At 38.4% G+C, this 15,228-nt stretch overlaps 1 protein-coding gene across 2 annotated transcripts in view; it reads right to left on the minus strand.

Moving 5' to 3' along the window:
- Positions 1-15,228, minus strand: part of PRKG1 (protein kinase cGMP-dependent 1) — a 1,245,509-nt gene that overhangs the window by 1,167,322 nt on the left and 62,959 nt on the right. Inside the window, exon 1 of one of the 2 annotated variants that reach the window (XM_082633213.1) lies at positions 1,719-2,602. The exons of the other annotated variant lie outside the window; for it this stretch is intronic. Within the exon in view, the coding sequence (XP_082489339.1) occupies positions 1,719-2,029 (311 nt within the window). The 5' untranslated portion in view covers positions 2,030-2,602. Of the gene's footprint in view, positions 1-1,718; positions 2,603-15,228 lie in introns of those variants that run through there. 2 annotated transcript variants of the gene reach the window in all.

Genomic DNA, 15,228 nt, shown 5'->3' on the forward strand with positions numbered 1-15,228 from the left:
GATCATGATTCAAATAAAACCTATTAAAATCATCTTTTTATAAAAGCAGAGTTTTCTCTGAGTTACTCCAAATTCCTTTAGATACTAAAATGAGATCCTATGGAATGCCGAAAGATGCAGAGAGCTGTCTTTGACTTATTTTTTTCATTATGCAAAACTTGGCCCTGGAGAGATGGCCATGTACCTCATTAGGTAAAACAGGCAAGCATGTCAGGACTGCAAATTAACTTACCGGGGAAAGCTGAAGTGGATTCAGATCATTCAGGTTTCAAAAGCAGATCTAAATCCACTGAACTGAACTATTAGGGCAACTCTGTGAGGTTAGAATCTCAGAAATGTTTATCCTTATTGTCTCTTCCCCACACTCACAGAATACAAACTTCTACTTAAACTAAACCTGCATGAGGAACAGCAGATGCTCTACTGCAACCAACAAGGATAGTTACACGTCTAAGTTTTCAAAAGTATCCTTAGTACATACTCACAAGCCACCACCTCCCACACATCCAATAAATACAAATGGAGACAATCAAATATTCTTTCTCCTTATATTAAATCTTTGTGTTTATAAAGTGAAGGGTTCCCAGGGACCTCATATTATTATGTAACACGTGTCATCCAGCCAACGTGATGCTGTTAGGAATAGAGTAACAAAACCCTTCGTTTTATCAATAATGTCGTTATCTATTAACTTAAAATACCATTCATCTGGGTGCTCATTCTATATTAACTTCATGCTCCTGCCACTTTACTCTCCATAAGAACTCTGAGTTGAGTGGTGTATAACAGGCTTCATTCAATTTTCCCACCCAAGTTGTGAAGCTCACTGACATCAGAACTACACAGTTGTCTAAAATACTAGAACAATACCAGAGTAGTTGCTTCAGAATCCAGGAGTAAGGCAAACAATGTGCCCACGTTGTCAATAAAGAGAAGTGTACTTCTCTGTATCTGACCCTAGAAACATGCAACCCTCTTGGGAGACAGAGGCACCCCATTAGCAACATTATATAAATTCCTTAAGGAAAATAAGCAATATTCTCCCTCAGATGTTATTTAAAAAATATTTTTTTAAAAAAAATCAACAGACTAGGCTTCCATTTGTGGATTGTAAATGTCGTCGAATTCTGAAAATCAAAAAATCTTCCCTCTGATATGTGTATTTGCTTATTTTGGACACTTTGATGATGCCAGAACATCAGCTTTGAACGGTACCAGCGAGAAACGCCGGCACGTAGAGAAATCCGGGAGCGCCACAAAAGCATAGAAAGTAAGGGTGATAGCAGATTCATTTCATTTCAAGTCTGATGAGCCTGCAGTTAGGATTTTCCGGTTGGGCAGGTTTGCCAGGGCATTTGGGAGACGGGGCTTTCTATTCCTCTTCTCACACTCACACATACAAAGCTGGACACACACCGGGGGCGCATTCAAACTCTACGTACAGTAGGTGGCCTATATGAATGTATGTGTTTGTTTAAAAAAAAAGAAAGAAAGAATAGCTTGACATCTGACAAAGACACGAAGGCAACGTAGGTGCAGTGAGTCTGACTCTGAGAAACGTGCACAGCCCCGCAAGAAGTGCCCGTTAAAATGAAACATTTCTGAGGATGAGGACAGACACGTTAAGCGGGAGGGGCGGGGGCCGACAGACAATACAGAGACCCGCAGCTCCCCACCGACAGGGTGCCACACGGACCCGGAGCGAAACCCCTGCTTACTGTGGACTCTTGGGGTAGAAGGGCAGAGTCACATGGCTGAGATCCTGGATGTCGAAGGCGGTGGGCTCAGCGGAGATCGCCTGCCGCTTGGTGCGCGGCTCGCCTTGCAAGGTGCTCGCGCTCTGCTTCTGCGCCTGCTGGGTGGCCGGCCGGATCACCGAGCGGTACTTGTCCAGCTCGTTCTGCAGCTTCTGGATCAGTTCGTCCTTCTGATCCAACTCCAGCTCCAGCTCGTCGATGAGAGCATCCCGCTGCCTCAGCTCCTCGATCTTTTCCTGGAGCGCGTACTGTAAATCCCGCAGGGTGCCCATGCTCCTCCGGGCTGCCGGGGGCTCCTTCCTGCCGCTGCTCCGCGTCTTGGGGCGTCCTCCCCTCTCCGATCAACTTTCCCCAAAGTCGCTGCTGCCTCCCGAGTGCGAAAGCTTCCTACTTGAGACCAAAGCCAGCCCTGGCTTCTGAGCATGCCCAGTCTCCCGGCTCCAGCCACCGAGAGTTTCAGGGCAGATTCCACTTCCCCGGGCTGTGAGGCTGAGAGCGGGGATGAGCCAAAAGGCAGGTCGAACCGGATTCAACCTGAACCGCGGTAGGCGCCGCGGCGCCAGGGAGAAGAGCCGGGAGCGCGATGGCAGGGGAGCGGGAGAAGGGACTCGGATGGGAGCTCCGAGGCCGCGGCGGGCGGGCGGGCGTGCCCGGGTCACTCACGCCGGGCGCCGGAGGAAGCCGGCGGAGCGTGTGGGGAGCCAGATAAACCTCTGAGCGCGCCGAAGGCTGCGCGGGCGGAGCGAGGCGGGAGCACTACTTTGGGGGCGGGGAGGCGGGCGGGAGAGGACCGAGAGGACCCCGCGCAAACTCGGGAAGCGTTAGCCGGCTCCAGAGCATACCAGGCTGGAGGACGTGGGGCTACAGTCCTGGCGACGAGGGAGGGCAGAGCGGGCTCTGCATCCTCAGCGCGCTGAGTTCTGCAGGTGTCTGGACCGCCAGTCTCACCAGGAAAGGCTCCCCAGCCTGTGGCTGAGCTCGCGCGTCTTCCACGCAGCCTTTCTCACGGGGAGCGCCTCACACAGGTGGCTAACGCTTGAAAACAAACTTGCCTCTCAGGAAAGGAGAGCGTATCCGTGCAGGGGAGGGACTTGCATTCACATCCAGGCGCCTTTTGGGATGCGGGAGGGGAGCTTCTGGTTTTTTTTCTCCCCCGTCAGCATTGCCAGCTCCTGCGAATGACTCCCCTTTCCGCTCCTTTCAAACACGGATTAATGAACTCTTTTTGGGGCAAGGGTCGAAACGGGATTGGGCCCCAGAGGGCTGCTCAGCTTCCCCACTGCCCCTCCCACTTAAGCCAGTGTCTGCGGAATAGTTTATGGAAGGGTCTTGCTCCTTTCCTGTGCTGAATTCGGGGCGGGGAGCGCATGGCGGGTCAAAATCGTTGCAGAGTTCCAAAAAGTTCATCCTGAAATGGAACCATATCTTTGAAATTACTTCCTTGACAACCAAGCCGTTAGGGCTGTATCCTTCCACTTGAATGGCAAGACACAAACTTCGAAGAAGAGGGAAAATCTTAAAGAAAAGGAGGACCCTAGACGGGCTGTGATAAAGTGCCGCCCCCCTCCACCTACTCCCACCTCCGACCCCATCCCTGCCTGCTCAATAGTTCCTAAAATGATGACAATTTAGGTAGCATCCTTTCTGTCCAAGGGTAATTCTCCCATCGTGTTTAGAATCCTCCATAATACTTACTTAAATTCCACATATTTACCTAAATCTTCACCAAATCATTTAAAATTTTAGCATCTTTACTGCAGTCCTCTAATTACTGTTCTTGAGAACTCAGTGTTATAATCCTCGATGCTCTATTTGGCCATTCCTTAACACCAAATAAAATAAAGTAAGTAGAAAATAGATCAAAATTCTGAATTGCAATCCAGAACTATTCACTGGAATCTAAATTTAGCCAAGGACATATATATCCGTCCCCCCCAAAGAAGTGCTCACTTTTGCTATTGAATACACAGCCTGTTCTATCTAAGTAAGAAGAAGAAGAAAAGAATGGGGAGGGGGAGGGGAGGAAAGAAAAGAACAGAACCAGCTAGCCAATGTCACATTTATAAGCTTTTTGATTTAAAGTGTACTTGTTTGTAATTAGAAGTATAAATGAAAAAGGATATATAGTCCTAAACATTCTTCCACCCAGATGATGATTTAATTCTCTCAGTACAAATGATATAAAACACTTAATTTTTCTGCTTTCCAACATGGATATTTTCAGAAGTGCATTTCTTTCAGAATGTAATATATAAAGTTGATAATTCCCCAAAATAAACATGAATAACTTACAGATACTGATAGCAGCAAGTAGAGTTCTGAATTATTGTTGTTTTAATTAAAACTAAACCAAGCAGAAGTGCTCTGGCTTTGTATATCTGACTCCATTCTAAAAGAGCTTCCGTGACATTTTCCTTCTCCCAGGAAAAAGGCCAAATTCTTATCTTATTTAACCTATGGGAATTCTTTAATTCCGTGGCAAAATGTCTAAAACTAAATGAGACTTTTTTTTTCCCTATAGATCTATTATAGGGTCCAGGAGCCCAAGAGTTTATGTCTAAAAATATATCAGGAGCAATGTATAGGGGACATCATTAGACAACTGCTAGGCAGAGTTATGTTTTAAGGTTCATTTGAGGCTTAAATGGGGTTTACTTAATGTCTTTGAGCAGCACAAAGTAGAGAAGCTTCTTCTTCATTTGTAGAAAGCTTGTCTACATGTAAAAAGGATAAAAGAAACTAAAGCATTTTCCCCCCAAAATAAAAAATAGCAGTTCAACCAAAAAAAAAGTCAGTTTTTTTTAACAAAAGTGAAGTTTCTTCCACTGTTATGTAAATATTTTTCATTATTTAAGCTATCATATCTACATGCCACTATAGGATATATCCATGTTACATTTTCATTTTAAATGGAATTCTTGTGATACAAAATATATTCCTTGATGAATCCCATAGTGAGAGTCAGGAATCTGTTGTAATAAATGCAAAGAAACTAAACAGCTGAGAAGATATGACTATTACAATTGACTTACACTTTAAAAGGTATTCAAGGTGTAAGAACATATTTGGTTGTATTAGCCTATATAATGAAAAAGTAAAATTGCCCTTAAATACTTTATAATTATGTATGCAAAGTCCAGAATGCTAGGCTTTTCTCTTCCATTTTTAAAGTCAAAATAAATATTTTAAGTAAGTTTTTCAATGATGTTCTTGACTGCTTGTTTAAATCCTGAGGGACCCTGGTTTTCTATCTCAACCTTTTGAGTGATTCCAATATTTTCTTAAATATCTTTTGCATTGTATTGGTAAATGCTGGAAATAAATTTTACATAAATAATCAAGGTTTTGTAGTTTCATTTCAACAGACAGATTTTACTATATGTCTTATAGTAAACTTAATTGGCTAAGTTATAATATCACAGATCAGGCACAAGTCTACTTCCTGCTATTAGGCTACCACAAATTTGAAATGGAGTGGAACTGCATATATTGAGCTCTCCCACTGCCTTTCTGGGATGAAGTCTTGATGTTAGATGCTGGAGCACAGAACAATGCAATTTTTTTTTTATTTTTTATTTTTTTTTTTGCGGTATGCGGTCCTCTCACTGTTGTGGCCTCTCCCGTTGCGGAGCACAGGCTCCGGACGCGCAGGCTCAGCGGCCATGGCTCATGGGCCCAGCCGCTCCGCGGCATGTGGGATCTTCCCGGACCGGGGCACGAACCCGTGTCCCCTGCATCGGCAGGCGGACTCTCAACCACTGCGCCACCCAGGAAGCCCAACAATGCAATTTTGAAGGAACTTAATTTATACACTAGAATTCCATAGTCAACTCACAACCTACTTTCAGCAGTCTCTCTTTGTTGTAGCTCTAATGGAAGCAAAGTTCCACCAGTAGCCAGACCCACCTGTGGCATATTGATGCTCTTCAATTTTGCATGCAACCCTCATGATTGAGAATAAATATTATCACACCTTCCTTAATGGAATCTCAGAATCACTTAATGAGACATTCAGTAATTCAGCATTATCATAATACTGGCCATTAAAAAAAATAAAGTCTTTAGAATTTATTATCCTACATTAAAAACATAATTAGCTGTAAAAGAACTCTGATAATTTCATCATCCAGCTGCCCATTCCACTGGTGCTACATTTCCTGCAGGAGTCCAAAGTTTGAAATTTTCTTCTGCCATTTCATGTACATGTCTTGAACAGCAAAAACCAAAACCAAAAACAAACAAAACATAGATGAGCTATGTTTTGGGTCATGGAAGCCTCCCCTTGCAGAAAATTGCTAGAAGTAACAAGTAACCCTAAGAATCTAGATATGAAGGTTACTATTACTAGTAAACATACTGGCTTGCTCAAAACTGTTCTTCATAATCAAGACCACAAGAAAAATAACTAACTTCCTGAAGTTCTTAATGCAAGACAGGCACTGTTCATGTAACCCTACAAGTTGGACATTATTATTATTTCCATTTATATTTGACAAAAGGGAGGCAGAGGATCTCCCACCCAATGAATATCAAAGCCTGGATTCAAATAAAGACCATTTGATGCAGAGCTCAATCCCATACCCCCTGCCCCTCACTGCCTTCTGCAGGACTTCCAAGGGTTGCTAATGCCATGTTCTGGATCCCGAGATATAAAACATTACTTAACATTAACTAGCCTGACTTTGGGGTTGGGTATGTGGAAAGAGGAGACATTTGGAAAATCCTAAAAGAGCAGGGAAAGATTTTTTAAAAGTTCCTTTTCCCAAAACTGTCTCCACTTCAGCCCCATTTCATCTTGGTTTAGGGTCACCAACTTGCACCCATTTGCCTGGGACTGTCCTGGTTTTCATATTAAAATTGCTTGGGACTGTCCTAGTTTTTAAACTGAAGTCCTAAGTACCCCCTTGGTCCTGGGCAAACCAGGATGGTTGGTCGCCCTATATAATTCAGGATTGCAGAACAGAACCTCTCTATTTTATATTTTCACAGTTTGTGTTCAAAGTTACTGACAGAAAAGTAAAACCAAGGAAGATCTGTAATAATAATACCTATTATTTTAAGCACATTATAAACCCACTTGTGCATTTGTTTGTGTGAATATGTTTTAGGAAAGCAATCATCCCATTTCAATGCATAATACACCACATGAATTGTCTTTGGACTGTAAGGGGAGATGAGTCAGACAACAGAATTTTAATTATACTTTGGTAAATTAGACAAGGATTCAAGGCTCTCTTTTTGGTTTATCTTTCTTATAAAAAACTAGAATTTAGACAGATTGGCTTCCTATAGATTAAGCACAACAATTCAAGCTCCTGCTATTTGATTAAGTCCTATAAAATTAGATTATTCTTACCACTGTGTTGGTGGCTAGATTTGGCCACCAGGAATGCATATTTAAATGAATATAAGTAAAAATTCTAATGGTTGAGTTGTTTAGAAGTCATACTACCGAAATGATAAGTTCTGGATGGAAAAGGAAAAAGAAAACCATAAAACATTAATGATGAAAAACTTACTGCAGAGACTTGGAAAGTAATAGTGCATTGTACCATACTTGCTAATGTGCTTAGAGTTTAATACCGAATTAGTGTCATAGTTAATATTACTTGAAATGAATTCTTATATTCCACTGCTTAAGACGATGGTAAGTTATTATTGGACCCTAGCCTAAACTAATGTGCATGGAAATCCATGCACTATCTACCAAGAAGACAATTTCTTTGTACTCTTTACTCAGCTGACCATTTCCAAAGACCAAAAGAAATAAAAGTTTTTTAAGAAGAAAAGTATTAAGTTTTCCATGGTTCTTTCATAAATAGAAACTTTTTTTTTTTTTTTTTTTTTTTTTTTTTGCAGTATGCAGGCCTCTCACTACTGTGGCCTCTCCCGCTGCGGAGCATAGGCTCCGGAAGCACAGCCCCAGCGGCCATGGCTCACGGGCCCAGCCGCTCTGCGGCATGTGGGATCCTCCCGGACCGGGGCACGAACCCGCGTCCCCCGCATCAGCAGGCAGACTCCCAACCACTGCGCCACCAGGGAAGCCCAATGGAAACATTTTTAATGCGTAACATGGCATTTAAAATGCTTTCTTCACAAAATATTTTACTGCATTTTAAGTCCAGTGAATATATGCATGAGATATTACATACTAATATCTCCCGTATCTGATTAATAAATTAGTTTCTTAGTTCCATTTCAGTGACTTTTCTAGCATATTAAATGTACATCATTTCCTAACTCAATGCATCAATATTTCCCACAAAATATTCAAAAATATTTGCAAAAGTAATTTTGCATTTGAAAACATTTGACAGCATGTGACTTAGAGGAGAATAGCTCTGAGTCAATGATTTTTTTATTGTCACTTTTATTTTAAATAGCATTTAGCAGCTGATATAACTTGGTCATTTTCTTCCCACTTGTTTTGTAATCAAAATTTAAAGTAAAAGTGAAAAACCGTACTTTGCTAGCGAACTTATTAAAATTAGCAAGGTGGGAAAGTATTGAAGATGTAAGAAAAACAATAAAATAGAAGTTTGAGTGAATCGGGGTTTTATCAGTAAATAACTTGAATGAACTGGGCAAGAGAAAGGTAGCAAGACATTTGTTTCGACTGTGAGAATGTCAGAGCTTTGGAGGATAGGGGAAGCTGCAGTCAAAAAGATACAGTAGGGACATATATAGAAATCTTCACTCTCATGAACTTAACTAGCTTCAAATTAAAGAAACGCTTGATATTTGATGTTTATATAATCATGAGATGGAAATCCAGAAATCCATCTCTAATGATAGGCAAATGAAGTAGTAGGCTGGTAAAACAAATAGATATCATTCTAGGGCCAAAATATGGTACCTGATATTTATGAAAGCGTCACCCTTGGAACAAGGATGCATACACTATTTGTTATGTATTTGTAACCAAATGTAAAATGATCAGTCATTTTGCCCAATGTATATTTCTAGAAAAGAATAATTTCTCCCTTGTTCAGACTGGATTTTTAAAAATTCATTTTTCAAAGCACAGACTGGTAGGTAAGAATACTTTAAATATTAGTTGCTCAAATTTAAACTTAACAAACATGCAAACACCTATACAATAAATAAGTTGCCCCAAACAGCAATATGTAAAGTATCATATGGTTTTAATGCCCCATACAAATAAATAAAAAATAGGGATTTCTACATTTTTGTTGGTATGAAGCAGAAGAATTAGTGTCTGTTTGAGTCATTGCAGTATGTAAGAATGTCTTTACTCAAGAATCAGAGTTAATTTAAGGAGTTATTATGAAAAATTCATCTAAGTTTTTCATAGAATACAGTACAGTCAAAATTCTATCTATCTATCTTCCTTAGAAAAGCATCTATGTTAAATGCCAATTTTAAGTGGAAAAAATGACAGGGTAACCTTCAAAAATTTATTTGTGGAAGGTTAAAAGCAACTGCTGCTGTTAGGCATATAGAGAACTTGGTGAAAACTGCTCGTTTCCACTTTGCAGTGTCCACTGGTCAGACCCTGTCTCAGTACCCAGCAAGTAACTCTCAGCTGTCACAGAACTGAAACTCACCTACAGTAGCAGCATTTCCACACATGGCCCATTATTTCAGTTACTTTATGCCCCTCTCACAGGCACTCCCAAAATACAAAGAACTGAAGGACTGATGACAACATCTGCCATGGTTTGACATCCCACCCTTCCCCACCTCCTAAAATAAACAAACAAAGCAAAGGTCTTATTCTTTACTAATCATGGATATTACAGAATTTTGAGCTGGAATGTACCAGAGAGATTATGTAATTCAACCTCCTCATTTCAAATTTCAGGAAAGTTAAAGGCCAAGGAAGTTAAATGACTCACCCAAGGCAGAGTTTAAAACCTAAGTCTCCTAATTCTCAGCATAGTGTTCTGAAAGTTATAATATGCATTCACTGGCCATTTTATTTATACTGTACCTAGAAGTCTGACTCAATTCACATGAAAATCCTCTTATCTCTTAAAAATTAATAGTTGTTAAAGTCAATTCAGAACACTTTAATTTGCTGCAGAGAACAAAATATAATAAAATGTCTTTGAAATGTCTAATTAGTTCTAGTATGCTTCTCGATATACTCAAACCATATGGAACTTTTGTTGCTAATTTGGGGATCTACATTACATGAAGGAGAGAGAGAGAGAGAGAGAGAGAGAGAGAGAGAGAGAGAGAGAATGTGTGTGTGTGTGTGTGTTTTGACACGTGCCTCACAGGTATGAAATATAAACCACACCACCACACTCTCCAAATCAACCCTCGTTTATGTCAAAGTAAAGGTAGGTACATGAGGTGGATGCATTTTTTGCATCTACCTTATTTGACAAAGATCTATATGGGGAAATAGAGTAAACCATCTCTCTTTTTCTATTTCCAGATACACAACTCAGGTGTCCTCACATTACAGGGTTTTAAAAGTCCTTAAAATACGAAAGACATCATTACCAAGAAAGAGAAAATTTGTCTGCAATTTATAGAAATTAAAAGGTAACACCTAAACTGTGAACTCTCAGAATTCAAACAGTGACACTTGTTTGAGTCCCTCAAATCATATAATTGGTCTGAGACCATTTGACATTTTTAATGATCAATGACATTTTGACCATTTAACTTTAGAATATGCCAAAATGTGATTTTATTCATTTAGTATGTTCTACTGGAGTACCCTACAAAACTTCTGCAAAGGAAAAAAAACAAAGACAGTAAAGATGTATTTTAAAATGCATTGAAATACATAGCACTTAAAATTTGTATTACACTAATATTTTCAAATAAAATAATTTTGTACTTTAATATTCTAAGTATATGATCTTTTAATCACTAATCTATCTACAAGCAAATTATTAACACATTACATAATTTTCATATTCTGGAATGAGGGAATAGCCAATTGTGAGAAATTGGAATAATTGATGAAGAAAACACAAATAACCAAGAAAAAGCACATGGTAACAGCTGGTACAAAAGCTCAACTCAGTGGTCAATGGACAGCTTTGCTAGCAACCCAGTAACTCTAATTGAGAGCCCGCACCCATTAGAACATACATTACAACCCAGTATTTCCTCAAAATATGAACTAAAAGAATACTAGTTCCTTCAAATGGTTATTAGTATAACTAAAAAGTGTTCCATGGCCAAAAATGTTTGGGAGACACTGAAAAAATTCAACAAAACAGATTTCTGTCTATTATTTTTTTCAGAATTTTTAATTTTCCCATGTGTATTGTTAATCTCTAAAATAAATATATAGTAAATATATACAGTTGATTTAAACAACTAGACTTTCTCTGTTCTAATACTTTAAGTGATGAACCTGAATGTATATGGTGTTTAATGTTTAAAGATAAATTAGACAATTTATTAAAAACTACAAGCACCTTCCCCATTTGTGGAATTCCTTATCAGTATTTACATACACAGCAGTATCAGGGACAAGAATATACAGTTCTGGAACCACCAACAGTACTGCCAACCACCAGTATCTCCCCTTTAAAACCACAATTTACCCAGCCTGTCACCACAGCCAATGACATGACAGAAAACCATGAGCATATGACAAATTTGGTGCTTACAGGAATGACTAACATTGCCATTTGACCCACAGTCACATTTCCTCTCTTTAAAATTAGGCTGGGTCATAGGATTCTTGCTCAGGTTGGAAAATATTCAAGGGAAAATTACAATGGGACTTCAATCAGGAGAGCAATTGATTAATAATGAATTATATAAGTGTTAAACTAACCTTTTAGTTATTATAAATCTCCAGGCACCAAGCAATTTCATTTTAACATTTTAGAACTTTTCCACTGGTCATTCTCTCCCTGCCTGGAAAATCCTTCTCCTAACCCCTTTCACTACCCAAAAATCCCAATCCCACTGCTTCCCAATCACCACATTCCATCTTTTGAGTCAGTAACTCAACTAACTCATTCTTCTATTCTTTTCTCAAATATCACTTCTTCTGATAACCCTTCTGAATCATCTCTATAATATTTTCCCTTATAATAGCACTTTCATCATTTCTAATTATATATTATTTGCAAGGATATTTGTTAAGTAGCTACCTTATCCATTAGACTGTAAACTCCAAGAAAGCAAGGAACTCTATTTTGTCCACCAACACTCAGAACAAGTAGGCCCTTCCTACATATTTGTTAGCTGCATTGAATGGACAAAGGTAGGACTAAATGAATGAATTCAACAAATATTTATTTAGTATTTACAACACACCACCATCAATAAACAGAAAAATTGTCCCTCTCTCCCCTTTCTCCACCAAGAGATGCAATCCACAAGCTGAACTAAATATCCTTTGATGCAATGTGAAGATGGGCTTCAGAGTTTGCACCCCTCACTAGGGTGTCATTCAGAAATGCATGTATCATAAGCCTCAGAAACTTCAGTATAATTACCCTTGAGGGGCAGCTGTCCTAAATCTCAAGTCTCAATCAGGAATTCTGCAAGTCAAGTGTTTGTCTGAGTTCTAAATAGCACTGATTTTCTGCGTTCTTCCTGCAAAGATTTGTGATATCTGTTGCCCTTAGACAGGAGGTTCAAATTTGGGTCTAACCACTTAAAATAATCAACTTAGTTAAAACCTTTGAAACTAAAATATTATGACCAAAATTAGCCTGGAATATGTGTGTGTGCACATACACAGGTGTGTATAGATGTATATGTGATATATGGGTTGTGTGTGTGTGTGTGTATATATATAACCAATATTAATGTAGTAAATGCAGCTTAGAAGTGAAAACAGGTAATGAATTTCTCTATAACACAGTAGCAAAAGGAGACATGAAAAATATGATATGGTGATTTTTCTGAAAATTGATACTTTGGCTCTCTATAATTCTGCATGTTCTGTGTGGAATAAATCAAATCAATCAGAGGCTTAGTTTAAATATGTGTTTTCCTTCTGCAGGAAAAAATAAAAACATTTACATCACTCTTTGAACCACGTATTTGCCTGATTAAGACCCATGATAATTGTGTTTTCTACCTCCACCTTGAAATATTTCTAGGAAATGATATTTTTTGATACCCAAACACCTTTTCAAGTTACACCTCACAATCAACGCTCTTAATGCACTTTTAAATTGCTACAATCTCAGAGTCTTGCTTACTTGAGGCTTATAATATACTGTCTTCAAGGTTCAGTGTTCTTTCATATAACACTGGCAGCATCTATAGCATCAGCAATTCTGTAATTTTTTTCTTTTGTTTCTTCACAAATTCTAGCTACTCCTTCAAAAAGCTGACTGCTTTATTTGGATTTGGCCTGTTTTTGTTTTTGTTTTTAGCGGTACACGGGCCTCTCACCGCTGCAGCCTCTCCCGTTGCCGAGCACAGGCTCCGGACGCGCAGGCCCAGCGGCCATGGCTCACGGGCCCAGCTGCTCCGCGGCATGCGGTATCCTCCGGGACCGGGGCACGAACCCGTGTCCCCTGCATTGGCAGGCGGACTCCCAACCACTGCCCCACCAGGGAAGCCCTATGGATATGGCCTGTTTTTAATAGTCCTTCTTAATACCTACATCTTTTTAGAAAACTCAGTTGATATTATTTTGAAAGCAGATGCTTTCAGTAAAAGTACTTGTAATCACCCTATGCAGTGATTATTAACCAAGACTTACATTCTGGCTGATCACCTCATTTACAATGGCTTTGGAAGTTCAGATTGAAATGAAGTTCAAAAAGCAAATTTATCTCTAATAATACTTTTAATTCAATAACTTAATTCTTAAAGTGATATACTCACCTCCCTCTCCTCTCTCTTGTTCTTTCTTTTGCTCTTTCTATAGAATATAACAAGAGGCCCTTCAAACAAAAGCATAAGCTGAATACCACAATTAACTAGCCAAGCGCTGAAGTGCTAACCTTTGGGTGTTAGCAATAATCTAAACGTTAAATTGTTTTCCAATTGAACAAAAAGACAGGAGTATAGAGTTTGTTAATGCAAAAAAAAAGGAATATTTCTCTGGTAGATGTTTCCTATAAGTTCAAAAAATCAGCAAGAAGGTTTTCTAAGTTCTTCAAATTCATTGCACTGGAATATAGGTTTTGTGATAAAGCTAATTTTTGTCAAACTTACAGAAACCTAAGCCCATACTTTTCCTATGAAAAAACAAAAGGAGACCCCTAGTACTGGAAGAGAGTCTAACCTGGAGATATGAATTCAAAGCTTTGCACACATATCCCCCACAAATCTATATAAATAAAGCTTTGCACTGCAATAGTATAATGCTGCTTCAGGGTTCAAATGGAAATCTAAGTTTCTGATTTGCAACTGTCTGAAACTTCTGGGTCTTCAATAAAAGCTGTGTTAATAACTATTTGAATGTAAGAACTCTTGACATTGCATCATTTATTTCTAGTAGGTCTTATTTATATTTTTTCCTTAAGAAATAGGAGTCTCGTGGTGTTGCAGTTATCAATAGACATAATCCTTTTGGAAGCAGTATTTCCCAAGAGGAAAAAATATCTGTGATTAACAGTAATTAAGCTCTATAAAAGAAAAATATCTTATTGAGATATGTATGTCTTACCTCTCTATACATAAAAAAGCATCCTTTATTCAGATAAATATAATATTTTTTAGAAAATGGTTTCTAATTGAGATTTAAATTTGTCACTTTCTAAAAGTGCAAGGTTAAGAAAAGTATCACATGATTGTGAAATTTATACTTCTACTTTACATGGATTATTTTATTTTAAACACACTTCCATAAATAGTGTACAACTTCAGCGAACAGTACATTCTTCAAATTTTTCTCTCAGCTATTAAACACTAATTTCTAAGGGCTAAAATACAGAACTAAAGGTACAATTGCACCCTCTACTGTTCACATTTTCTATTCCATATGAGCAGAGCACTGTATATGTTTAACATATTCATTATAAAAGTAAATCATATTGGCAGGTAAGTCACATTGGCTTCCTTTGACATTAATTAGCAGACCCTCAAATAAGCTCTATTTGTTAGAATTTCTTTACTAATACAAATGGAAACTTGACATTTATACAGTTACTGGAACTAAACTAATTTAGAAAATAATGACTCTTAGCAAGACACTTGAAATGTGAAGTATTCATTAACTTCCTGACAATAAATGGCAATGTTGATCACCTTTTAACATTAGTCTTAACAAGGAAAAATATCATCATAAGAGCCAACAATTGGCACACTCTTAACAGTATATAAAGTGTACCCAATTTTTTTCAAGTTAGAATTCAAATGAATATTAATGTTTCTCTAAAAGTGCACATTGACATTCTAAAAAATTAGTTTTGAGATCCTCCTATCAAAATTATCAAAATTTAAAATACTACCATGAATCAAAATTAATAGCCTATTTGTTCTTTTCTTTTAAACCTTTCATGTTTCAATTAGATAGTAGTTGTTTGATATTTATTAAAAGCTTTTATCAACTGTTCTTCTA

The sequence above is a fragment of the Mesoplodon mirus genome, assembly GCF_964341445.2.
Source record: "Mesoplodon mirus genome assembly, chromosome: 2".
NCBI classification, from domain to species: domain Eukaryota; kingdom Metazoa; phylum Chordata; class Mammalia; order Artiodactyla; family Ziphiidae; genus Mesoplodon; species Mesoplodon mirus.